We start from the raw sequence: 27,241 nt of genomic DNA, 5'->3' as shown, positions 1-27,241 counted from the left end.
GGTTAAACCGATTATAGTGAAATTAGTCAACTATACATAAAAACGAAAAATCATACATTTTAAGAATATCTTAGTTACTACTTCTTGCTTCAGTGAAAATGTAATTTTTGGGTATTGAATACAGTACTTTTATCATATACTTATAAAGTATGACTAATACACACCATTGTTTCTTGCTTCTAAAAAAAAAAGACTAAAATCTTTTTCACACCTGTTTGACATGTGTTTTGGTATTGTTAAAGGTGAATTTTCAATAAATTTAATAATTGCCTTAGAAACTCTACTTTGGTTAGGTATAATTCCTGTGTGGTTACATTTTTAAACACTTTAGTTTTGGAGTAAAAAATGAAACAAAATATGCGGGTCCTCGAACTCAAGCTCTTCTCGGTCGTTCGGCTGTTTCCGTGACGTTTTACATGTATGACGTACTAGTTGCCAAACACGCTTCGTTGCACGCCGACCATTTTGTTCCTTTCAGTGCTGGTGTTTTATGTAAATCTATCGGTGCTTTTTTCGGATTACATACTTTATGAGATTATTTTTTGTCTTGATATGACTTTATGTTTGCTTTATGATAACATGGTTTACTGCGTTGCTTATGGTTGTAAAAACGGTTCGACATCGGGCAAAAGCTTCTTTTCGTTTCCGTGCAAGGAGAAGGAGCCGGCAAGGTGGCAACAGTAGGTGCGGATGGTCAATAGGAAGAACTGGACTCCTTCACACCATGCAAAGCTTTGTCAAGATCACTTTGAACGCTCATGTTTTGTGTCGGATCTCACATATAGGTTCCACCCCTCTGAAGCCATCCCTTGCCATCACGAAAAGAACAAACTTAAAGGTATGTGTGCAGTATAAAGCGATAAACAATAACTAGTATAATATTATAATTTAAAAAGTAGAAGTTTTTGTAGACAGGATCATCCCCATAATCTTTCCTCGTGTAGAGCTTGGGACTTATCTCAGTCTGCAGCATATAGGTTCCACCCCTCTGAAGCCATCCCTTGCCATCACGAAAAGAACAAACTTAAAGGTATGTGTGCAGTATAAAGCGATAAACAATAACTAGTATAATATTATAATTTAAAAAGTAGAAGTTTTTGAAGAATGTAACTAGACATACACATTTCACATTCATGAGCGTGTTTTGCATTTGTGGCACCTGAAAGTCAGTGAAACCTTGATTTCTTAGTCTAGACAGTGGACACATATATCCCAAATAGAGTATATTCCAAGTTTAAAAGCTGGTAGATCATTCTGTAGATGTTTTGTATAATTTTTAAATACGGAAAAGTTTGAAGAATTCCATTTTTCAAATTTAACATTTCAAGATAAATTAAAATAAGACTGTCTTGAACATGTTGAAGTAATCAAGTACATGTTATGTATTTAAAAAAAAAAATTGTTGACTTGTAAAAATTCAAATATAAACTCCATAACATATTTTCATAACTCATCATAATAAAATTAATCTTAACACAGTACTTTGACATTGTGATATTAAATGTAAATCTCATAAACCTCATAAAGCATGTTGTTTTAATATATAATCTTATTTCTTCAGCTTTTAGAGGAAAGTGCTGCTGATGACACAGTGCCTACTTCTGTAGAGGAAGGTGTGACTCAGCCCACCTCTGATGATAACTGCCAAGACTCTAGAGCTGACTCATTTCAGAGTGTGTCTGTTCAGACTCTTGTAAGATGCTTCCAAGACATCGATATTCAGGCAATTTCCATCAAAGCTTCGAGTCTGGGTAATGCACTCTTCATCTTTTAATCGGTTTGACACTTTGTCGTACGAGCGACAAGAAACGCACTCTCTCCTGGTTGGCATCTGCTCGCATAAACCACACCTACACCTTGTACAAACATACGTAATATGTCATATAAATTATACATTTATAGTAATATTAAATTAACTATTCAGACTGCTACATCTAGTTTGATTTTATAGACAGAATTATGACGTATAATTGAAATTCATTTTGTTAGAGTCATAAATACCCGGTACAATGATTGTGGAAGGGCCGAGTATTAGTTACTATAGTCGGCAAAGTAGAAACAAATAAACCCAAGTCTGTGATACCAATAATTTATAAACACCAGACAGGTTTCGAGATGCTTAAAATTGCACGTGAAATAATACAGACCATATTTGTTGTCATGACTTAGGCTTACCATTGTTCCACTGGAGGTATGACCGACTCGCAACCGGCCTGGGCGCTATCAGTATCACTCACAGTTCCGCTACTCTCGCTCGTGGATCCGTCCTCATCACTAGAACTTGTCAGATCTGTGTCAAAAGTAACTGTTCTAGGTTCGAATTGATATGGCGCTACTCGACACTGCTCAGAACACAAAGTCAAAACAGTCTCCACCTCTGTTTCTCTGTATGCAGTGGCTATGTTTATTTACATTCAATGCGCTGAGGTTGGCGGTTTGTTTGGTAACTATTACGTCACAGTACTTTTCCTAGCGGCAAACGTAAAAACTAAAACGTTCGGATTGCCGCTCGGAAAGGGCTCTTTCTGCACAAAGTTCTATGTTTCATTTATTAGCACATATTTTTTATAAAAAATGTGAACCTGCAAAATTAATCAGTATGAGTAGTTCTTTTGACTGCAAAGTTTTCTTTTTTCTGTAAAATTCACCTTTAATTCAACCATATATGCCATTGTCCCAAAGAGATGAACTTTTTGTGTTTTGTGATAAGGTGTTTCAATATTCAAGAAATAAACAAATCATGGTTTCTTCTAATTTCTGATAAACAAACACATTTTATTTGATTATATCAACGTTCAGCGATAAATTATGTTCATTTCGTTTAGTTCTGGTGTAGTAATATTTCCATGTTTCTATCATCCTCCTAAGTGGTTTTCAGTAGAGCATATAAACTTCTTCATCCATCAAAAACTTGATATCAGAAAGAAACCGAGTTAAATAAGATGCTGTTAATGAGAATTACTTAAAAAACAAAACCTATTGATGAAAAAATAGGAATATAGTGACCATTATTAGCAATCTTATTTTTGTAAATATTCAATTTTCTTTTGGAAAACATTGCGGCACTTAGTGTACATATTCGCTTTCGTGATTTCTTAACTTCAAATATGAGAATTATTAGAAATTATTATTTTGTCACTATAATTTCATAAAATGTTAAAGGGACAAAAACAACTCATTAGCCCATCAAAGATGTCCCTTATAGCTTCCAACTATAACCACCCCTTACTGCTCATGTATTCATCCAATTGTTTCTTAAGCCCAGTTAAATTTTCTGCCTCCACCACCCTTGAAGGCAACTCATTCCAAAAGTCAACCACCCTGTTTTAAAGGTAATACCGTCTAAACTGCAGACGACTCATACGCTGCCAAAGTTTGAATTTATGACCCCTTGTCTTAATGTTTTCACTACTAACACAAATAAGATTGACGGATATATATTATCAGTACCATTAATACTTTTAAACACCTCAATCAAATCTCCTCTGGCCATTCTCCCTTTATAGAGGAAACACCTTTATAAATTTTAGTTTCTCCCACCATCATCCTAGCAGCTCTTCTTTAAATCTTGTTAAACAATTCAATGACGCCTTACAAGTGACCTGTACAGTGAAACAATAACATATCTTGTCTTGTATTCAATATTTCTGTAGATGCTATTGAAAACCCTATTAGCTGTAGTGGTAGCTACAATACACTGTGGCCCGGCATGACCAGGTGGGTTAAAGCGTTCGACTCATAATCTGAGAGTCGTGGGTTCGAATCCTCATCACACCAAACATGCTCGCCCTTTCAGCCATGGGGGCGTTATAATGTGACGGTCAATCCCACTATTCGTTGGTAAAAGAATAGCCCAAGAGTTGGCGGTGGGTGCTGACGACTAGCTGCCTTCCCTCTAGTCTTACACTGCTAAATTAGGAACGGCGAGCGCAGATAGCCCTTGTGTAGTTTTGCGCGAAATTCAAACCAAACCAATCCGCTGTTTAGATTACTTAAGTGTTTTGTACGATCACAACACCAAGATTTTTTCTTCAACCACAGTATAATATGCATTTCCATTTAAATTGTAACAATAAGTTGAATTTTGAAAACTTACATCGTCAGCTCACATTCTGGATAGTGTTAGAATGCCGTATTTTTGTAACAAACTTACTTGAGAGGTGCTGTATATATGTCACCTGGTCACTTACATGTAACTGATGTTTGTTGACATGCGCTATCTCTGTAATTGTTTTGTTTGGTATTCCATATAAAAAAGTCTCAAGTTTCTGTTAAGATAGAAAGAAGTGTTTTTTGAGAAGTTTGATTTAGTTGAGTTTGAGTGGACATTTCAGACAATTTTTCTGTATCAAACTGGAAAGAAATTGTGAACCTAGATATTAATTGTGGGTTTTTGTTGTAGGCTATAGATAAGTTTTTGTTTACGACTCTAAAGAGTTAGGAAGTTTAAGATTTAGCCTTAACCTCTGAAATTATTTAGGCTTCGTGCTTTTTGAGAACTGTTGAAAACTGGGTATTGATAAATATCGATACGTTTGATGCATTTTTTATTATTGCAAGAGACCTAGAAATTCCAAATCAAATTTTCCAAAACTATAATACAAGAAAAACTTACACCAAAAATAGTAGTAAATCTAATGGAAGCAATTTTTACAACTCAATTAACTCTAATGGATCCAAGTGCATGACAGTTTTTTTGCAAGGGGTTTGTTTCATCCGTTAATGCTAGTCATTCTGTGGTTTGTACCCCTGTGACCAATACTTTGTTTAGAGATACTGAAGCAGCCCAAACTTTGTGATTGTGGTAATTACACTTTTGTACCTCTGTATAGGATCCACTCAGGGAGTAATTATGTTACTGGTCCTGTAAAAGTTGGGTTTGATGCTGTGATGCCATTGAAAGAGTTGCAGGCGACCAGGTTTATGTCTTACCGATTGTGCAGGATGTTACTGTTAAAGATGAGAAGACAGAGGATCTGAACAAAGCTTTTCCAGAAATATTTCCATCTTGTACTGGTCACAGACTATGGCTAGTCAAGAGTCTGATCACAAATGTCAGGCTAAGTTGGATAAAAATTCAGACCCGAATGACAGTTTTGATTTGAGCACTACATGTTTTGTAGATTTAGAATCTGAAGATAGTTCAATTTAATCAGTGAAATTTAGGGCAAATAAGCAAACTTTGATTGAAAGATAGAAAAAGGATACGAGTTTGATATTTCTTCCGGAGCAAGTCGTGTCAGATGAGGATGCAGAGAAACACCCTGTTTGTTAGTACTTTCTGGGTGGCTACTGATGAGAAAGTAGATGGATGTTAATACTTCTGCTAATGGTATTTAAAAAGATAAAAATCAAATTGTTGCACCTGAAATTTATAGAGAAGAAATTATATCTTTAGCACATGACCTACCCCTAGCTGGTCATTTTGGAGTTGAAACCTAAGATGGGACTCATGCAGCATTTTTATTGGCCTGGACTAAGGTGAGATGTAGCTGAATTTTGTAAAACTTGCCAAATAGTTGGCAAACTTAATAACAAAGTTTGCAAGGCACCTTTGAAACCTATTCTTTCTGTGAAAGAACCATTCTCTAGAGGAATTGTGAATATTGTAGGGCCCCTTCCTAGAACAAAAAGAGCAGGCAACTAGGTACTCCGAAGCTATTTCTATCAAATAAATTTGTTACAAATGCCATTGAAAATATGTCAAATTGTTTGACTTATACAGATGATACATGCATGTATGATGATTCACGGAAATAATATTTGTAAAATATTCGTTAATTTTTGACTAGGTTGAGAAGAATGGGTGTGACTACTAATTTACATAAACGTGAATGTGGCAAAGCGCGACATACTTATCTAGGTCATACTATGGATCAGGGTCAAGTTTTTCCGAAACAGACAAATATATAAGCTATTTCAAATTTTCTACAACCAAATACTAAGGGTGAAATTAAGAGTTTTTTTGGTGTGACTGGATTTTGTAGAAAATTTGTTAATAATTTTGCTACAATTTTTTCTCTTTTAATAAATTGGACAAAAAGGGATAAGAAATTCGTTTGGTGTGATTAGTGTAAGAATTCACTTGAAAAATTGAAGCCAGTGTTGAAAAGCTCACCAATTCTGAAAGCTCCAGATTTTACACATTTTCAGATAGCTGTTGATGCTTCAGATATAGACGTAGAAGCTTATTGTTACAACAAAGTTCTGATTGAGTTTTGTATCTTGTACCCTCGATTTCAAAGAAATTTGACAAATGTCAACAGTATTACCGAACTACCGAAAAGGAATGTTTGACATTACTTTGGACATTGACCTAGTTTCAACTTTATTTTGGTAGTAATTTAAGTACTGTTTTTACTTATCACAATCCTTTGGGTTTTATTTCAAAAAATAAACGAACAAATTAGAGATTTTATGATGGAGTTTTTTTTTCCAACAGTTAATTTAAAAATAAATCATATTGCTCGAAAAGGGAACGTGTTGACAGATGCTTTATTCAGATTGTACATTTAAGTTATATTGTAAACAGTAATATTCTGTATGTCGAGCAAGTTTGCTTTCTGGAAATATATAAAAAATTATTAAGAATTTGTTGAATATTTTTAAGGGGAAAGATGTAACGATGCCGTATTTTTGTACATAACTTATGTGATGTGTAACATTGATGTGTAACTAACGGTCGTTGACATGAGCTTTATCTGTAATAGGTTTGTTTGGGATCCTACAAATAAAGTCTCAAGTTTCTGTTAAGGCTCTGAGAAGTGTTTTTGAGAAGTTTGGTTACATATTAACCATGGGTTTTTGTTATAAACTATTATTAGCGTTTTGATTGCCACTAAAGAGTTGGTACGTTTAATATTTAGTCTTAACTTCTGTAACTCTTGCGTTTTTTGAGAACTGTTGAAAACCGTTTTTTGAAAAATATCGATAAGTTTTAAAACAGTGGACATTAGAACAGTGAATTTTTGTAATTGTACATATAGCGTGAATTTAAACTTTTAATTTACAACCTGAAGTTGAATTTCTACATACTACGTTTGAAGTGATTACGTTGAATTGGGGAGACAGTTCCAAGGTAGATCTACCAAGAAATAGTTATCTTTTTGTACTGTACGCTTTTGTAAATTATTCTACAAAGGTTAATTTTTGATATCTCTGTTTTATTCTATAATATATAAAACTGAAAACTACAAAGTTTATCATATTGTTGTTATGTATTATACAGCACGATAATACTGGATCGTAACAGTAGTTAAATATAATCTGCCAAAGAAGGGCCCAATGAATCAAATGATCTAAATCTCCACGTTAGTCCGCAGTATCTTTGATGCAGTGAGCCACCCCAAAAATCTCAATGTCATCTGTAAACTTCAAAATTTTGTTAATCATTCCAGAGTTAATATCAGAAGCAGTAGATGAATTAGCAGGAGCCTTGAGTTACACCACTTGTAACTGTGATCCAGTCCAATGTGACTCCATTACTACTTCTCTTCGCTTTCTGCTCTCTAGTCAGTTTTCTATCCAATTTAATAACACTTCCGCCACACCCACAGATTTAATCTTTTTAACATGTCTTTTTGCGAGGAACTTTCTTAAAATCGAGATAAACCAAATCCACGCTATTTTCTTCATCAACTCTTGCAGTAACATCCTCAAAAAATGTCAGAAGATTTGTTAAACAAGACTTTCCCTTAGTGAAACCATGTTGGCTCATTGACACTATATTAAACTCTTTAAGTGTAATGCATCTTTATTCACACTCTCCAAAACATTCCCAACTACAGATGTAAGACTAACTGGTCTATAATTTCCTGGACAATGTTTGTCATCCCCTTTAAATATTGCACTAACATTAACCAACTTCCACTCTTCTAATATTTTTCCACTATTCAATGGCTTATAAAAATATTAGCCAGCGGTTCGCAAATAAAATATTTAAGTTCCTTTAAAACTCTAGGAATTTAGTTGTCTGGTCCAGGATATTTATCATTTTCTGAGGTTCCCAACTTTTTCTTACGATTTCAGCACTTAAAATAATATTTTTTATATTAATAAGTTCCTCACACATTAAGTGCTCGGTTGAGGCGTAATACTTGTATTTTGCTTCGTAAACACTTAAGAGAACACTTAATTTAATATGTTTTACTATCTTATAGTTTTCCAAGATAAGCTGCCCACTGTCATTTGTATGAGGCCCAATCCCCGTTCAAACATTTTCCTTACCCATCATATACCTAAACAATTCCTTATCCTTTGATTTAACTCTGTCTTTCATATGGCCACGGGTTAAAGTGTTCGATTCATAATCTGAGGGTTGCTAGTTCGAATCTCCGTCACACCAAACATGCCTTTTCAGCCATGGGGGCGTTATAATGTTTCGATCAATCCCACTATTCGTTGGTAAAAGAGTAGCCCAAGAGTTGGCGGTGGGTGATGACGACTAGTTGCCTTACCTTAGTCTTAACACAGCTAAATTATGGAAGGCTAGCGCAGATAGCCCTCGTGTAGCTTTGCACGGAATAAAAACAAAAGAAAATAACTTATATTTCATATACAGTTTTTGCCCTTTTAACTTTCTTTTTTAACTCCATATCTTTCTTTGTCCTATTCTCCTCCAAGTCCTTGTTATTTCCTGTAAGTTTAAGTTCCTTGAATGTGTTATGTACATCCCTGATATGATACCTTAAATCTTTACTAAACCATACTGGCTTGTTCTGCTCCGTTGGTCTCTTTTTCTTGTAGGGAATAAGGGATACGTTTGTTCTATATGCATATTAGTGTTTCTCTAAATGCTTCCCACATCAGTTGAAGATCCTCTTCCAACTCTTTAGTTGGAAATTCTCACATTCTAAATATAGTGATATCCTACACCAAAGAGTGCAATTTTTGTACTCACCAACCACAACTCTACCATATTCACATTGGATACTATTATTAAATCTAATATATCTTCCTGTCTTGTAGGTTCTATCACCAGCTGGTATATAAAACTATCCTGAACAATTTCCAAAAATCTATCCCCCTCCCTGTCAGAATTGAAAATTTTCCAGTTAGTTCTCCTGAAATTAAAATATTTCCTAATAACAACACCTTTTTCAGTTATCGTTTTGAGCTCATTATACAGTTTCTTATTAACTTCCACATTTTGACCTGTATGTCTATTACAAATCCCATTTATAAGACTTTTCCCTTTATATCCAATAACACTAATTCTGACTCAACCTCAGTCCTATTTTCTTTAATATGCTCTTAACTCAACAGGATGCAATTCACTTCTAACATATGAAACTACTCCTACCCATTTTTTTCAATACCTTGTCTCTAGTAAATAATCTGTAGTCTGATATTTAAAAAAAATTATCAAAATTGCTCAAATCCAAAGTCTCAGTGATACCCATAATATTAAAATTCTCAGTTTTCAGAAATGCTTTGAACTCAATTTTATTTCTAATACCTCTAGTATTATAATAGTAACAAGATTTTAAAATACGTTCATGTTTTATGCCTGTTGTACGTGTTTTCCTGCCAGTTATATTTCCTATTTTACTATCATCTTAGTCCTTATCTCTATATAGTCCTAGTTTACCGCTACAGCTGAGTTAATAGCTCCTGTTTTGTTTAAGTGCAAGCCATCTATTCCAAAAAGATTAATTTTCCCAATAAGATTATTTCACAAATTGGTCTAGCCTACTTGCATGTCACTCCATATTGATCTATATCTGTCGCTTAAACCTAGTGACACTTACTTATTATCTCATGTTCGCAATTTATTCTTGTCCATATCCCTGACAAAATCAAACTGTAACCTTATCAATGTTTCATAGTTACCGATAAGCTCTTTAGATCCGTATTTCCTTACATCGTTAGCCCTAACATGTACTTGGTGATGGATTATTTTCATGTACAATCATATATCACAAAACACATTAAAATCTAACTTTTTGAAAGTTAATTCCTTATTTTAAAGAGGTTCTTATAAGGAATTTTGGAACGGGATTTACAAAATATAAAATAATTTTCAAAACATATTAAAAAAATAACTTACCCTTGAGACACATTTTATATGTGAATACGGTAGAAGATTATGCAATTGGTAACAAATAGGCAACTTTGCCTTTTACTGTTAAAAGGTGATTGTGTGAAAATCATTGTGTGCTACAAGTTTCATTTGTAATATACGTAGATACGTAAGTGTTAGCTTTCCTGGCAGGTAATATGTATAGAAATGAAAGCATTAGCTTACATGGCAGGCGTCTTTTCCGCCCTCTGCCAGCCCAGCGCAGATGAATTCTTTTGTAACACCTCGGATAAAAGGAGAACGTGGGAAAAGTGTGTAAGTTCTGTTACAGTCTCTCGAAGAAATCACAGGAATACCATGTACTTCTTGGAGAACATCAGTACTAGGACCACCTGTCAACATGATACAAACATGGTGAAATTTAAATTACTAGCATTTTACACTTTTATAATTAGAATGTGGATACACTTTTATTTCTGTCATTTATAGATACTAGCTAAGGTTACTAGTTAAGGTGGAAAAAGCTGTATGAAAGAAAATGTTACATTATGTTCCCTTTCTTTCTTTTTCGTTATTAAATCTCTAATAACCTCATTAGATGCTAATTTAATGCCCTTTGCTAGTACAGCGGAAATTCTCCAGATTTATAATGCTAAAATCAGCGCTTCTATTTCCCTCTGTGGGCTCAGTAGATAGCCCGATGTGGCTTTGCTAGAAGAAAACACACACGCTAATTTAATAACTTGCTTTGTGGAAGGTAATAATTAATTTAACTGTTGGGTACAGAGGACTGTTTAGCTTAAGTTATTACTTAGTTCATTTAATAATAATATTTAATAATTATTTATTTTTTATATTAACAGAGTTAAAATAAATTATTTGAAAGTTTATAGTTATAACAAATTTCGCTACGGAAGTCAAAAAGAGTCATACATCGTGTGTGTATTTTAATTGTTGTAGTATTGTTGACTTCATATTTTTTGAAACCTCTGAGCTTTTCTCTTCATGTGAGTATTACATGATAACGCCTCGTAGTTTGTAGCACATTCGAGGATTCAGATTAGGCAAAGGATATATATTTATACATAGGAGACCAAGCGATTACAAGTTAAGTGAAATTCAGTCAAGAAAAACGTACGTTAAAGAAGATGTGAAGTTAGACGTCGTGTGATTGTTTAGCCTTAGCAAATGATTTCTACAGTGTGTTTCACAGCTTTATTTTAACAAGAAAAATAGGAAAAATAATTTATCTTGTGAATTGGGTTCTATAGTAATTGTTTTGTTTTTTAAATTTCGCGCAAAGCTATACGAGGGCTATCTACGCTACCCATTTCTAATTTAGCATCGTAAGACTAGATGGAAGGAAGCTAGTCATCATTACCCACTGCTGCTCTTTCACCAGTGAATAGCGGGATTGACCGTAACTTATAATGCTCTCACGGCTGAAAGTGCGAGCATGCGAATTGGAGACCCTCAGATTGCGAGTCGAGTGCCCTAACTTCCTGGCCATGCCAGGCCACCTAGATGGGACTGAAATAAATTGGTTTGTTTGGAATTTCGCGCAAAGTTACACAATGGCTATTTGCATTAGCTGTCCTTAATTTAGCAGTATAAAACTAGAGGGAAGGCAGCTAGTCATCACCACCCACTGCCTACTCTTTTACCAATGAATAATGGGATTGATTGTCACATTATAACGCCTCCATGGTTGAAAAAGCGAGCATCTTTGACAACATTATGACCTCTCCTACTTTTTCTGTTTTCTAAAAACGTGTATCAGTGCCATTTGAGTTGGATCTGTTCGGCAGTATTAGTGTGTGTTATAAATTAACTTCCAAACGTTTATCTTGTACAGATTTCTATGTTGTACTCTAAAACCACAAAGTTTTATGTCTAATGTTCTATTTTAGCAAGAAAAAAAATTTTTTTTTTGAAAATTTAGTAATTGTCAAACGTAGTTATCCATCAACTTTAGCAGAGAAAATCAACTTATAAAACTAAACATGAAATTTGAATAAGCAACCCTTTTAGGATGAATAGATATATAATATATTAGTTGTAGAAATGAAAACTACAAAACAAGTGAATTAGCATTATTAATAAGTGTTTTACATATAAAATGACGAAAATTACAATAAGTATGTCATGCACATTAAATAAACAAGCAGAAAATCTATTGAATTCATTAAGTATTTTATACAAATAAAGCAACAGGTTATTGTAAAGCATATAAAGTAAATTACTGGCTATACTATTTGTAGATATAATTATACATCCACCTATTTTATTTAACTGATTTTTGAAAGAGACCCCAAACTGGAGCACTTATTCTTCTTCAGGAGAATAAAGGAGGTTATGGGTTTAATTATTCTTCATCGTAATATCTGTCCATTTACTACATGAAATGACAGGTTTGGCATCGTCTGTTATTGCAGGGATGACTTCCACATCGTATCGACTTAAAGTTGACTTTAGTGTAAACAAAGTGTGAATAAAATTATTTTTTTTCTAAAAGAAACGATAGGAACTTCTGTAAAATGGGTTTTAATGGACTTTGACGGAGATAAAAGTGTTTTTCTTTAGTATCCAGGGTAATATTATGAGTTTTAGGTGACAGGTGACAATTGTTTTTGTTTTGAATTTCGCGCAAAGCTACTCGAGGGCTATCCACGCTAGCCGTCCCTAATTTAGCAGTGTAAGACTAGAGGGATGGCAGCTAGTCATCACCACCCACCGCCAACTCTTGGGCTACTCTTTTACCAACGAATAGTAGGATTGACCGTCACATTATAACACCCCCACGGCTGAAAGGGCGAGCATGTATAGTGCGATCAGGATTCGAACCCGCGACCCTCGGAATACGAGTCGAACGCCTTAACACACTTGGCCATGGCGGGCCTAACAGGTGACAACCAGTGAAATACAAGAATAATTTGTTTTAGGTGATTGTTCCAATGCAAATTCAAATGGTATACTGTTAGCTTTGTCAAGTTGTTGAGTGATAGCATTTTGTTTATAACCTCTTTCAGTGATAGACAATTTTAAAGAATTAATGTGACAGTCACAATTTTTACAGTCAGAACATATCTATTTTAATCAAAGTGCTTGATTGAATCTGATCTTGCATTTGTTGTTTGGATGATGACAGCTTTGATTATGTAAGTATTGTAGTTCATTCGTTGTTTTTTGGTACAAATTAATATGTAAAGCTCCATCTTTTAATGTTAGATGTAAACCTACGAAACTTATTTGTGTAGTGGAGGGATCTAGAGTAAATTTAATAGAATTGTGGAACATGTTAGCATGTCTGTAAAAGGATAGTAATAAATCTCCATCTCCTATCTAAATAAAAAAAATGTAATCAATGTACCATCTTCAAGGTGTTGGTTTGTCTGTGCACCTTTCCCACAGACTCGTCTCTAAAAATGTTTGGACAATTTGTTGCTATCTTGGTGACCACAGTTGTACCTTTAGTTTGGACATAGAATTTATTATTAAATTCAAAACCGTTAAGTGTAAGTACTGGTTCAGCTCAGTCTGTAATGATTTGAGTATTGAAGTTCTAGGGCTTTTAGGCCTAAGTCATGGGGAATGTTTGAGGAGAAACATCTATAGTGCAAATAATAGTGTTAAGTAGAAGTTTTCCGTTGCTGTTAATTTAGGAGATCATGTTAAGAAAATGTGTTGTATCTTTAATGTACGATGTCAAACGTGGGAGTGATATCTTTGACGTGGTGACCAACATAAGCAGATAATTTTTCTAGGCATACCACAATTAGATATAATAGGATGACCGGAATTGTGTATTTTTGGTAACATGTAAAAGCGACCTGGAACTGGGTTTTTAGGTGAAAGGAACTGTAATATTTCACGATTGATGTGTTGGCTTTTTTTTGTAAACTGCATAGTATGTTTTTGATTATTTTAATAAACTACAGTGTGGGTTCTAAATCTACCTTTTTATTATGGTATGTGTTATTAAGTTGTCTGTAAACATCACTGATGTAGTCGGTTTTATCTTGAATCATGATGGCGCCTACCTTATCAGCTGGTTTATTAATACTTTCATTTTCACATTTCACTGAAATTAGAGCAGAACGTTCAGTATGGGAGAGATTGTTTCGTATTTTTGAATCAGAATTAGTGACTTAAATTAATTATTTTCCAAGTGCAGTAATAATAATCTCTAGATGCGATTCCCTACTGGGGGGAGACCAGAAGGATTTTTTTTGAAACTGAGAGTCGAAAGTATTTCTTTCAACAGTTTGATTGTGCAAAAATCCTCAAAGTCTTTTAATTTGCGTGCAAATTCTTGTAGGTTGGAATAACCTCAAAACTATCTATGTTTTTAGGGGTAGGAGGAAACTTAAGATCTTTATTGAGAAGTTTGTGTTGAGTTTCAGTTAGTGCTTTAGAAGACAGATTGACATTGGAAATCACATTGGAAATGTTCTTGAGTTTGAGTCGACCGGATACAGAAGTGATTAAGTTAGTGTTGGTAGAATCTACATTAGGAGAGAGTTCAATTTAGGTGTTTATATTGTTGGAGCTATTAACCAGAGGCTCACAGATGGCGTTTGTGTAAGTCTGTTTAAATTTAGTATTTTATTGTAAAGATACATTACGGTTTGAGTGGGAGAAACCTTTGTCCTTATGTGATAAATTATGATATGTTTTATTATTATTATTGATGTTTTCCCACATGATTTTCAGAAGTATTCTTTGTTTTGTTAATAAGTACAACAAATTTATGTTGTTCATTGTTACAAATTGTGATTCTGGAATTTACAGCAGTGAGGTTATTTATTGTAGATTTGTAAAAGTCTTGTGTGAGTTTCGTATGTGTAAGTGAAGTGGAATGACGGATTTTCTTTCATTGCGTTTATAATAGTTTGTCATTGGTTTTTTATGGTAACTGGTGGTTTCAAATTTAGGTATAGTTTGATTCTGTAAATACAGTTCTAGCTCATCGGAATAGAACTTGTACCTTAGTCTTTTTCATTATGTTTCCTGAATAGCTTGAAAGTCTTGCTAGAGTTTAGATCAGAATGTTAGGGGAGTGTTTATTTCAAGGAGGATACAGGGTATTTGTGCTTTATGACGGGTAGAAGGTTGAGGTTCTGTTAGATTTAGAAAGTCTTCAGGTTTGGGGCCATGTGGAAGATTGTTGGATGAAGGTTGATGTTTTCCTTCAAAGATTGTAGAAGATCTGCGTATGTAAGAAGAAAAGTTTTGGAAGTTGTGGTGGTTGGAGAGCCTTCAGAACAAGGAGTTAGCAAACAGTTACTAAAAATAAACATAAAAGTTTTACATTTCAATAACTACTGCACTTAGAAGAAGAGAGTATAGTATCAGAGTTTGTGAATGGGGCGGAATTCTTGGATTGTGTGTCAGGTTTAGAACTTAGGGAAAAGTTTCGAGAGACAGGAGTGGAATCCATAACTCTTGCATAAGTTCTACGTTTAGAAGAATCGGCACATTTAATTCCGGTGGTAGCAGTGAGATAAATGGGATTTGATGGTCTACTGGACGTGTGGTATACAGGGGTATGTTCTATGAATTGAAGAGTCATAGTGGGTTGGATATACAGCAGGTTGAAAGAGGTTTTAGGACTTGGAGTGTTTGGTGGATCTTGGTTGGATTGTTCAGTGGCTGTTTGTAGGCGAGGGAGAACATGGCTAGTGGTAAGGTATCGTAGATTACAGGATATGGAAGCAATTCCTTTGAAGGAAAAGTGTAAACAATCTTTAATATAATATGTCCTGTTTTCAAGCTTTAAGCTGGTGCTGCAAAGAAAATATAAGCGTGAGATACGTTGGCAGAAGTCGTGTGCGAGGACGTTAAATTTGTTATTTTTCTGGTTTGTAAATAAACAAGATACTCCTTTTACTGTTGTCTTGGAGGTAAATTAGTATGTCTATTCACATGACGGTTGATGGCGCTAGAGAAACAAGATGAAGTCTGTTGGATTGATACGATATCCAATATTTTATTAAATCTTGCTATTCTAGAGAACCATCATTCATATTATTATAACAGTTTATATCATCCTTTGAACCATTCTCTCTGAAAACAATCCTGTTGTTGCAATAATAATTTCAAAAGAACATTCCTCACGCCAATAATGTTATCTTTTTCCAGTTTCATTGCTTTTACCTATCTCTCTAGCAACCATTTCTTACAATGCCTCATCATTGTTTTTATTTAATACCATTTTCTGTAAAAATTCATATTGAGATTCTGTATGTAGTTTTATTTAGTTTACTAGGTATAGTATATTTACGTTATTTTGCGCTAAACTGTAGCAGTTCCAGTAAGTTTTATAAATTAGATATATGACAGAGCTAAAATAATTGGTACAAGTAATTCAGTCTCATAACATGAATCACAAACTGAAAGTGTGTCCCTTTAACACGTGTATTCCCAATTTTCTAATTTCTTGATGTGTTGCACACTGATTAATTAAGGTTATACAGATGAAGAGAAACTTAATTCAATACTTTATTTTTATTCATTGAATAAATGTTTTAAATTCTAATGAATTGAAGTATTAGAACTAAATTTTTCTATTTTAATTTATATACGACAAATATTGTGCCTTTAGTTTTGTTTTCGAATTCTGAAAGCTTGTCTAATTATACGCATAAAGTACAAGAAGCAAACAGCATTGTTTCAAATTATGTTCGACTTATTTTGATTTTAGTTTTTAAGAATATGTTTTCTGTAAATCAGTTTCTTAAGGCTCACAATAACCATTCACCATTGTTATAAAAAAATCAAATTAGAAAGTTTCCAGTCAATATTGATTTGAATTCGTTTTTTTTTTCCTTTCATATTTGAATTCATGTGCGTGAAAAATGCTACAGAGTTATTTCAGTCAGTTTTTCAAAATACCAATTCTAAATACAAGAAAAATAACACATAGGCATATTTAATCTTACCATAGGAAAGATCTCCGTAGCCTAGCAGAGTAGTGGAAACTCCAGTCAGGTCTTGTCGAGCAAGTACGTGGTTTGGCAGACATACTGGAGCTATGGCATCGGAATAAGAAACGCTTTCCTTCAGACGTATGAGCGCGATATCGTTGTAATAATGTCTTTTTATGTAACCTTCATGTACTTTAATAGCTTCCACGTCATACAAGCGCCCTTCGTATACATTCACTTGGCCAATCCGAACCTTGTAATCTGAGAGTAATTGTCTTAAAAAATAATTAAATAATCGTTTTTGCTTGAAGTCATGGATTGTAGTAGTTTAATTAAACAGGTAGTTAGGATTTTACATTTAATGAATATACAGACTTTTTTTTTTACCGAGATTCGATAACAATAATTATTTAAATGTATATACACTATCTTTGATACATAAAATATTATATTATCTTATGTTAAAAGATATATTTAGCATTGGTAGAAAAAAAATTCATCCATTATTTTTAGTATAAAAAGTTTTGAGCTTGGTGATGACTTAACCTGAATATAAGTTTGACAGGAGTGACTAAAAATTATGATTAAGGCTGAAAATGTTACGAAATTCCATCACTATTCATCATTATTTTATTACAAGTTACATATTTTTTTTTGTTTTTCTTATTCGTTACCGAGGAGATCAAAAACTGAGTTTTATTTTTCACCGCTTCTTATATATTATGAACAATTTCAAGTGTCTTAAAAGTCATCAATGGCCAACATAAATTTCTTATGTTGAAACTAATACGCCACAGAGAATTAAAAGTTAAATAGTTAGGTATTCTTGATTTAAGAAACACAAGAAGATAAGTTAACGTTGAACAGAACCTCAGATTTAAGGATTTAACTGGCAAAATAGTGTCCTTATTAAAAGAGGGCAAAACTTATTACTGTGTTAAAAACAAATGACAGTAGTTAATCGGAGACCCTGGTGGCCAAAGCATGCTACTGCCGAGGATTATGCAAATATTATTCAATAGTTTAAGAATGCTGCTCAGTGGTTGCACAGCTATGCATAACTTGCTAAAACCTAAAGGTTACATAACATATATAATTAGTGGTTGCATAACTGTTACATAATATGCACCGGAGGATGCTGCTGTCTTAGGGGATGGTGACACCATAATTCCACGAAGTGGAACTAGAAATCAAGTTGCTAGTGTCAAAGTTCCATGAAGTGGGACCAGAGAGTGTGCTGTTGAATCATGAATAAAACAATAGAGGATGAGGTATATCAAAATATATCAATTTTGTAGTAACGAGTAAGGTCTTAAAATTAATAATTTAATTTAATTTACATAACATTATGCTTAAAATTATCAGTACTGAAAATGTTTTTATCACAGTTATGGTTTTGTTTTATAAGTAAAACATTAAACACATCTCACAAAGACAAGTGATGTTTTTATATGAGGTTAGTGTTACTAAGGGCAACCTTTGTGCAGGTGAATGGTGTTATTAGGCGGATAATTTAATTGGATTAGAGTTCAGTGTAAAGTGTCTCAACATGTCGTCAACATCTATATTTTAGAAGTAAAACAACTAAGGTTCTGTAGGTAGATTCTGTTACTAGGCATATTGTGTGTGTTACAAAAGCAGTTAGTGTTACAAAGGTTCTATTGGTGGATCACTTAACTAAAAATAATGCTACTAGGGTGTCTCAACATGTAATTATGTCAATAATATTTTAGTCTGGATTTAATTAAATGACCTAAAATGTTACAAGTAAACCATTATTTTAATGAAACAACTATTATAGCATAGCTATTACATATATCAGCTTCTATTGCACATATCTTAATTTATCCGTTATCTGAATGCAGCAAATATTATTGCATAGCCAATATAGGATCCATGTAAATAATTATGTTTAACTAATATTATTTTTACCTTGCTGTAGATGTTTTCACAAATCTTTGTCTAGAGTTTGTTTCTTGCTGATTTGGAAATTTATGGTTTTAGAGTATCACTTACAAATGAATCTTCTTTATGCATAAATCAATACATTTGACTTCAATTTCAACTTCAGTTTTTTTTGCATTGCATCTCATACAAACAACACTTAACCTGCGTGTAATTTTTTAAAAAATGAATGTTACTAAATTCAATTTATATGGGCTTTTGGACTCATTTAGGTCTAAAATACGCATGCACAGTTTGTTCAAAACCATACGCTTATCACATTGTGAATATGCTTTCAAACGTTTCTGCATAATCAGCTAAGTTTGTTTTTATTATGACTTTAAATTTACTTTACTTTGCAATACTTTAGCTTTGGTTTGTTTTATATGATCACCTTTAAGCTACTTATTTTCTTTAATACAGCTTTTATTCTCCATTCTTGTTTTTTGTTTCAAATGTAAAACTGTCAACATTGAATGCTCATAACTGTTTCATACTCTGCACACTATTATAAAAACTATTACTATTATTTATGGTTTACGCTACGTGTAATTTTATCACATAAAATTACGTCTACATGAATTTGTTGGTTTGATTTTGTAAACATTAAAATATACCAAAATTTACCAACCTAACACAAATTACTTACAATAAAACGTAACTTAAATGCTATGGACGCAACCGCAAATGTCTGGCGGGTCAGCTTGTAGGAAAAAAAAAATTACTGATAAAGCCAAGCTAGTGAAACTGTAAGATTATATGTCAAGTTATTGCATGATATTTAGAAACATTATTATGAAAAATCTGTCTTTATCTGGACAGATATTTGTAAGATTTTACCCTGCATATAAGATGAAATACTACTGATTAATCAATCATTCTACGAAGTATGGTAACATTATTCTTAGTAACGTAATCCGCCTACAGTAACACTACTCTACGAAATATTGTTATAAGGACTCGTTTATTGTTATACACAATACAGAGAAATGTACTCAATATAAAATAATAGTTTTACTTATAAAATATAGTCATTGATTACACGTTGACGTATCGTCATCATATTGAAGTATCTACCTAGTAGCATCATCTGCCTATACAAACACTACCATTAGTAACACTAGCTGCCTATAGAAACACCATTTACCATTATAAAACGGATTTAATTTTCTACTTATAAAGCAAAACTACAATTGTGATAAAAACGTTTTAGTAGTGACAACTAACTGTAAGCCCCCCCCCCAATGGCTCAGCGTCATGTCTGAGAATTTACAACGCTAAAACCGGGTTTCGATACCCGTGGCGGGCAGAGCACAAATAGCCCATTGTGTAGCTTTGTGCTTACTTCAAAACAACGACAACTGTAAGCAAAATAATATCTAAATTAGATTAAATTATTAAAAACTTAGATTGTTACTTCAAATTTGATATCTATTGATCTACATCACCTTCTGTTTGTTTGCACACTCATCCAACCAACGTGCCCTCTGACGCCACTTTGTGGAGCTATGCTCGTAAAAACACATCCTATAATGCCCATTATATAACAGTTATGCAACCTTCAGGCGTCAGCATGTTACGCGATAATTATATAACCCTCAGAAGGGATCCCTTTTCTATTACATAACAGTAGTGTAGTTCCAGTTGATGGTATCTTTTCGCCGTCAGGGTCTCGGAGTACTAACTAATGACACAAATACAAAAATCTGTAAATAAACAAGACACTCATCTTATTGAATATCGAATAAAACATTGCAGCTGTTTCTTTATAGTTTCAACTCTTACATTCGGGATTTTCTTACGGAACAGGATTAACAATATAAGTTGAGCTTAACACTGACTCAACAAAAATAGGGAACTCGCATATTGTACTGAATTCAAATATTTAAAGATTAAACTGAAATTGCAATAAATACGTTTTTGCATTGCATTTCTCATCAATTATCCACAGAAAACGAAGTTTCTGTGTTTTATGTAGTTCTAGAAGGTTAGCTTTTAACTGACTACAGTAAGAAAATTTGAGAAGAACAAAGAGTTAATCAAAAATTGGGGAAAGTACTCCATAATCTTAGAATGCTGGTTTAAAGTTGTCAGGAATGGACTTCTAAATACAGCTAAAGTAAAAATATATGCTGGAATTTTTAATACTTTGGAATTATATAAGGTAGTTTATGAATTATTTTCATGAGTTACTCTGAATTATGAATAATTTATGATTTCAAACGGGTTCTTTAACACTCAAGTGTATTAAGTTTGCTTGGCAAATGAAAATATATAATTAAAACTGCAGAATGCTATTTTCATGATATATATATCTATTTGTTTATTTACAGGTTATTTATTTTATAATAATGGTTATCAGACATATTATAAAACTGCTATTTTTTGTTTAATAAATGCTAATTGTTTCAGAGGAAATAACTTCATTACAAGCAAAAAACACTTCCGAAAAGACAAAATATAATGCTGATTTCCTTTTGTCAAAAAATAAGATATAACAAATGTTGTTCCTTTGTTGAATAAATATCACACAGCTAACCCTAAAAGTTTCTCAAAACAAGATTATAACCTATTGGTAAAAGTTATATAAAGATATTTAACAATGCTTCCAGGAACCTAGAATTTTGCAAAACCTAATTTTTCTAGCCATTCGTTTGTTTATTGGCTAATACTTTTACCAAAACCTGATTAGATAAAAAAAGCAGACCATTGCCGCATCCTTTGTAAACACTCGATCCATGGTTGGCCGCAAAACAGATATCCACATACTATCGACATTCAGTGAGTAAGTGTACTGATTTTGTAATGATAAAACAATGTTAATACAGGTAAAAAAGAAAATGGCTTATAAGTACAAAATACGTATGTGTGGTACCAATGGGAAATGTTCTCGATGTCAGTGTGGATACAATGGTTTAGACCCAGAGGTGAAAATGGTACGAAAAGCAGGTGGGAAACAGCTGCAGAGCAAATTAAAGGTACAAAGAAAGAAAGAAAGGAAAGATTTATTACGTTATTCCATTAGAGAGTGCTGAAGATAAAATATCTAGCGATATTTCTGAAGATCCCATGGAGTTTGTGACACCGAAGAAATGACGCAGATCATCCAAGAACTCAAGCGTGAAAGCAAGGTGTTGTTGCATTCCAACAGTGCGCAGAGAGGGTATCTATTAATTTCAGCAGTTTTTTGGTATCGAATCTACAGAGACATCAAACTTTTAAATAAATAAGTAGAAGGTAAAGCATCAAGTTTCAATGTGCCTGACAAGAACAGTCGATTGCTTACGTTCTGCATGACTGTATTACAGATTTTGTGCACCACGTTACTCCCAGGAGATTCAGATGGTTGATCGAAAACAACGGCATTTGTAAGAAATCTGATGCTACAAAACTATTCTCATATGCCTACAACAAGTTCTGCCAGAGAAATGTTATACTTGTATTGCTGTGTTAGTCGATGACATTCAAAGAAGTGAAATAAAAATTGAGGTACAAGCTTTTAAAACAGCTAGATGGCACTTTCGTCGTTTGAATTCCGGGTTTCAATTAGAACCTACGGTACTATCTGTCCAACGTTACTGTAAGCGAGCTCCACTAAAGTGGTAAAGTACCATTGATCAAGGTGATGAGAATTGTCCCACTGATACCAAGGTCAAGGCTTTCTTATTTACTCTGATAATAAAGAACAAGAATGGAAACAAATAGCCAAGAACACAACAAAATATGCTTCATCTTATTAGCCAAGAGGCCCAGCAGGTAAGTCGACAACACAACACTACACGTACTTCAAGGTTACTACTGTACACCAAGAGAGTTACAAATTTTCGTTAGCGTCACTAAATCTGCGAATTGTTTCGTAAAATTGTGTGTGAAATTTTAGTTCAACCTCAAACGCTATAAATTGAGTTTTAGTTCATTCCAGAATGATGCTATTTATTATGGTCTGCCATACAGCCCAAATCCCAGGTGCTTACCCCGTGGAAACATTGTTAAAATTAAGTGTTAATAATGAAGTTTACTTAATAATTCTAGTTGTGAAAACAACATATATTTTTGAGAGATTAACTATTTAGTGACAAATTTTGATCTCGTTGTCTGCTGAAAGAAGATTTTTTTTTTCTTAAATCTTACCTGTCATCAGCATAGCAGTGAGCCGCGGATACAATATGCCTTTCATCAATTAAAAAGCTCCACATACAAAATTGTTTCCATTCTGGTTTGAAACTGATACCTGTCCGATATGAAAACAAACACGAAAAATACTTTTATTTTAGGTCAAACGTTTAGTAACAAGTACACGATGTTCAGAAAACAAATTTTCCCACTTTTGATTTGAATTTTGTTGAAAGTTAGAACAGTAAGAAGTGAATATGATATAAGATTTAGCTGTAAAGCTGTGTACAGATTGTGTTACATCAATAATATGAGAATGTAAATTTTCGATCAAATCAATATATCTTTTATTCCAATGCACATTTACAATTATTTTTATCATGAAACTCTAATGCTTATCCTAACGAAGTTATGGATGCAATGAACTTTTAAAAGCATAACAAAGATCTTAATATTTAGAAATTGAAATTTTTACATTCTTAACAACGGTACCTTAACCAGTTCTACCACTAGAATGTTTAGTTTGTTTGTTTTTGCACAAAGCTATACGAGGGCTATTTGCGCTAGTCGTCCCCAATTTAGCAGTATAAGACTAAAGGGAAGGCAATTAGTCATCACCACCCACCGCCAACTCTTGGGCTACTCTCTTACCAATGAATAGTGGAATTGACCGTCACATTATAACGTCACATTGTTGGTGCGTCAGGGATTCGAACCCGCGCCCCGCAAATTAAGAGTTGAACGCCTTAACCCACCTGGCTATGCCGGGCCAGAATGTTTAGTAATCTATTGTTAAATATAATTTATAACTGAATAAAATCAAAAGTTGATATTAAGAGTTTGTTTAAGTCCAGATACATACTGAGGCTTACCATCCATGGCCAGGCTCCCTCAAGAGCTGGTTCACCTCCAACAGCGAACTGTATTCCAGGAATGTGACGATTGTTTTCATTGGACAATACAGGTACTTTGCTGTGGTCAAATAGTTGTCGACGTGATCTCGGATGTAAATCGAAAAACGTTGAAGCTTTTCTTAGTGGCGACGATTCTGTTTTTTGTCTGATTCTTCTTAAGCGAGAGTTTCTGACTGGACTAATATTAATGGCGTCTTTTTTCAGACCGCACTCTAAAAAAACGAAACAGGTAACAAAAAGGTTTTTCTTAGAATGTAAATCTCATTCTTCGAAAATGTAGTTTTAAAGTATAACAACTAATTAGCTTAAAATAAGAAATGGTTCAAAGCATTTTAAATATATTTTATAGATAGTTTTAAAAGAAAGTGTATTTAAGATGCGTTTTACAGAGAATTTTTCCAGAAAGCAGAAAAACTAAATCTTTAAAATAATCTGGCAGTACTCAGTCATTGAAACAATTTTTTTTATACTGCACATTAATGGAAAAAATATTTATGAATAAGATGATAAATATCACAGAGAGACACAGATGTGTAACAGTTTAATTTTCAATATCTTTATAAAATAAATTATTTCTCATACATGTGTCCTATACTGAATTATTTTGTTTCGGTTTTATATATTTGTGAAATAGTACTTGTTGTCAATTGTATTGCGATATATGATTGAAACAGAAAATGAAATATCTTTAAAGATATAAACAAATATAAATATAAATACCAGTTTCTGAGCACCCCTAATTATCTTTCAGGCCTCGAAGAGGTATGAAATATTTTAAATCAAAATAACTGTTAAGAATGATTGAATTTTTTAGTTTAGCTTGTACTCACTTATAATAATACATTACATAGGTTGAGTATGTATGTGACAATCACCACAAATTATATGATGTCGCGGTGGAAAGGAATGCATCAGAACTATATTTATAAATTGTTTAGCATCATGTAGGATGTGTGATATTATAGAGAGTGATTGCTGTAAGTAAGGGCAAGTAACACTCAGATAATAAAGGTTTGAAATTAAGAATTTTAAAGAATGGTATATCCATTGTCATAATGGCACTGTAGAACAAAGAGATGTTGGGGTAGCAGAATCAACAAGCCGGCCCACAGCTGTGGTAAATAAAGTTCGGCGTTTATTAGCACTTGATAATCCAAGAATACAATGACCAGTGGTTAAAGCTGTTCACCTGACCCAGGCGTCAGTACCAAACATAATCAAGAAGGATTCTCGCCTGGAAAAGAGGCCAACAGAGAATGAGTTAATCAAGATGAAGGTTTTGATCATACCTGTCGTTCAATCATCACATATATCAAGCTCACGGAAAACGGAACGAGTATTCATACATTTATATATCAAAACGTACTGATCAAATAGTTGGATGCAACACTTATGAATTTTGTTGCTATCAGTATGTTGACATAAGCACTGGGAAACTGTTCTCTATGCATACCAGTGATTATGAAAAGTATTCACGGAGCACTGGAATGCTTTGGACATTTCAGTTTTGCGACAGAGCCTCATGCAATGAAAACTAAGCTGGAAGATTAATGTTATACTCGCCAGATAGGACATAACTTGATATTGAAGAGAAACTCCTATATCATTTTAATATAAATTACTCAACCTATGCACGCATATACAGGGTATTGTAGATACCACGATTTATTGTTGTACTTAATGTATGATTGTTACTTAACTTTTCCAAATATATCCTTTTAAATGTGTTTGTGTATTGGAATGCTGTATACAGTTTAGTTTAGAATGTAATTAAGTAAATGTAACAGCCAGTACTTTAAACAAAATGTGTAATCGTTTCGAATATTTATTAATTTTTTATCACTATACATAAAGTTTATATTTGGTTAATCTATTTACCTATTATTAACCAAGTCCCCGATACTCGTATATATTATCTGTTTTTACAAACCTAATTCATATGCTTATTGAGTGTATGTAATTCACTAAAGTTACCCTGATGATTAGTATCTTCTATCACTAACTGTTATTAATCTGATATTTTATTTCATTTCCTTCATTAACATGTTCTGTTTATTTTTACCTACGGTTATATTTTCTGTTTTATCATTACTACAATAATATGTTCTGTTTTATAATTACCTACAATATGTTTTGTTATTACTTACAATAGCGTTTTCTGTTTTATCATTATCTACAACAGAATGTTCTATTTTATCATGTTGCCGGAGGTTCTTTATCTTTTATTCGAAATGAACTCAGCTTTGTACATTTGAAGTTAGAAACTTGAGTAGTATTGATATAAACTACTTACAGTAGCTTGTAGTCTTCAGAATTGTTAACAATTCCCTATAAACTTTAATTTTCACTACATAACATTTATGATTTTTTTGAGTAATTTTACCTCACTATACAGTTATCTAAATTTATAAATATGTGCGAATAATATTACGATATTGTGTCTGTCTTGTTATTCTATATCAGGGGTCACCAAACTACGGCCCACGAGGTCATTTTGTCCGGCCCGCCAGCAGCTAGCCGCTTGGAAATAAAAAGTGACATTTGATCAAGTGTCCGACTGACATAACAAAATAAATCACACCGATGGTCGCTTTAAGCTGGCAAACACAAGACGTTATGATAAAAAGAAACAAGGCTGTCACGCGCATTTGTAACTAATAGGAAAATTCTTCTTTCGCCCTTGCTGCTCGTTTATTCATAACGAGACACGTATCTATGAAAGCATTAGGATTTCGAAAACAAGTACAGACTCGTACTTGTCTTGTAAATTCAGCGGCCTAGGGTTACCGCTTCAGAAAGCACATTTCTCTTAGTAGTCAGGTTATGCGCTTTTTGTAACTCGTTCTTAGGTAAGTGTCGTGGCAAACGCACGTTTCAATATATTTTGTTTGTGCGTTCTTGGACCAGTACAATACTTTTCTCACAGTGTTCTGTGTTCTTCATTTTCAGATCCTGTTTTTTTCACCCATCATTATGGCTGATTTTAAAAGAAGAAAAGTGGACTCTGAGTGTCGTGCTTTCAATGAAGAATGGGGAGAAAAGTACTTCTTTGTGGAAACAAAAAACCAGAAAGCAACTTGTGTGATATGCACCGAAAGTGTTGCCGTTTTGAAAGAGTACAATCTTCGGCGTCACTATGAAACAAAACATCTATCAACATATTTGAAATTTTCAGGAAAGTTCCGTTCTGAGAAATTTTAATCCATGAAACGTGTTTTTGAATCTCAAAAGAATCTCTTCACGAGAAAGTTTGCTGAAAATGAATCTGTCACTCGTACAAGTTACAAAATAGTGCATAGGATGGCAGAGTGAGGAAAACCTTT

At 33.4% G+C, this 27,241-nt stretch overlaps 2 protein-coding genes across 5 annotated transcripts in view; one reads left to right on the top strand and one right to left on the bottom strand.

Moving 5' to 3' along the window:
• LOC143248937 (venom protease-like) overlaps window positions 1-27,241 on the bottom strand; it is a 45,963-nt gene that overhangs the window by 482 nt on the left and 18,240 nt on the right. For 2 of the 3 annotated variants that reach the window (XM_076497953.1, XM_076497951.1), the window contains 4 exons: window positions 23,867-24,130; window positions 23,023-23,122; window positions 16,963-17,222; window positions 10,247-10,413 (listed from right to left, as the gene is read on the bottom strand). In XM_076497953.1, coding sequence (XP_076354068.1) covers window positions 10,247-10,413; window positions 16,963-17,222; window positions 23,023-23,122; window positions 23,867-24,130 — 791 coding nt within the window. Of the gene's footprint in view, window positions 1-2,786; window positions 2,911-10,246; window positions 10,414-16,962; window positions 17,223-23,022; window positions 23,123-23,866; window positions 24,131-27,241 lie in introns of those variants that run through there. The other variant, XM_076497952.1, reaches the window with a different exon arrangement.
• Window positions 243-2,644, top strand: LOC143248939 (uncharacterized). 2 transcript variants are annotated; one of them, XR_013027293.1, is made up of 2 exons: window positions 243-1,030; window positions 1,562-2,644. XR_013027293.1 is itself a non-coding variant. In XM_076497959.1 (2 exons), exons 1-2 carry the CDS (start codon window positions 572-574, stop codon window positions 1,772-1,774), a joined length of 480 nt encoding a protein of 159 aa, XP_076354074.1. In that variant the 5' UTR covers window positions 311-571; the 3' UTR covers window positions 1,775-2,644. The 2 variants fall into 2 exon arrangements, 1 of the variants encoding a protein (XP_076354074.1); XM_076497959.1 differs by having other exon boundaries at window positions 311-838.

This window comes from Tachypleus tridentatus, chromosome 4 (genome assembly GCF_004210375.1).
Source record: "Tachypleus tridentatus isolate NWPU-2018 chromosome 4, ASM421037v1, whole genome shotgun sequence".
In the NCBI taxonomy this organism is placed as follows: domain Eukaryota; kingdom Metazoa; phylum Arthropoda; class Merostomata; order Xiphosura; family Limulidae; genus Tachypleus; species Tachypleus tridentatus.
Note: the sequence above shows the minus strand (reverse complement) of the source record. Positions and strands in the feature narration are given on the sequence as shown.

Excerpts from the sequence above, each read along its gene's own strand:
- LOC143248939 (XM_076497959.1), top strand. The coding sequence starts at position 572 with ATGATAACATGGTTTACTGCGTTGCTTATGGTTGTAAAAACGGTTCGA. Across the intron at positions 839-1,561 it reads CGAAAAGAACAAACTTAAAG|CTTTTAGAGGAAAGTGCTGC; the intron begins GTATGTGTGCAG and ends TTATTTCTTCAG.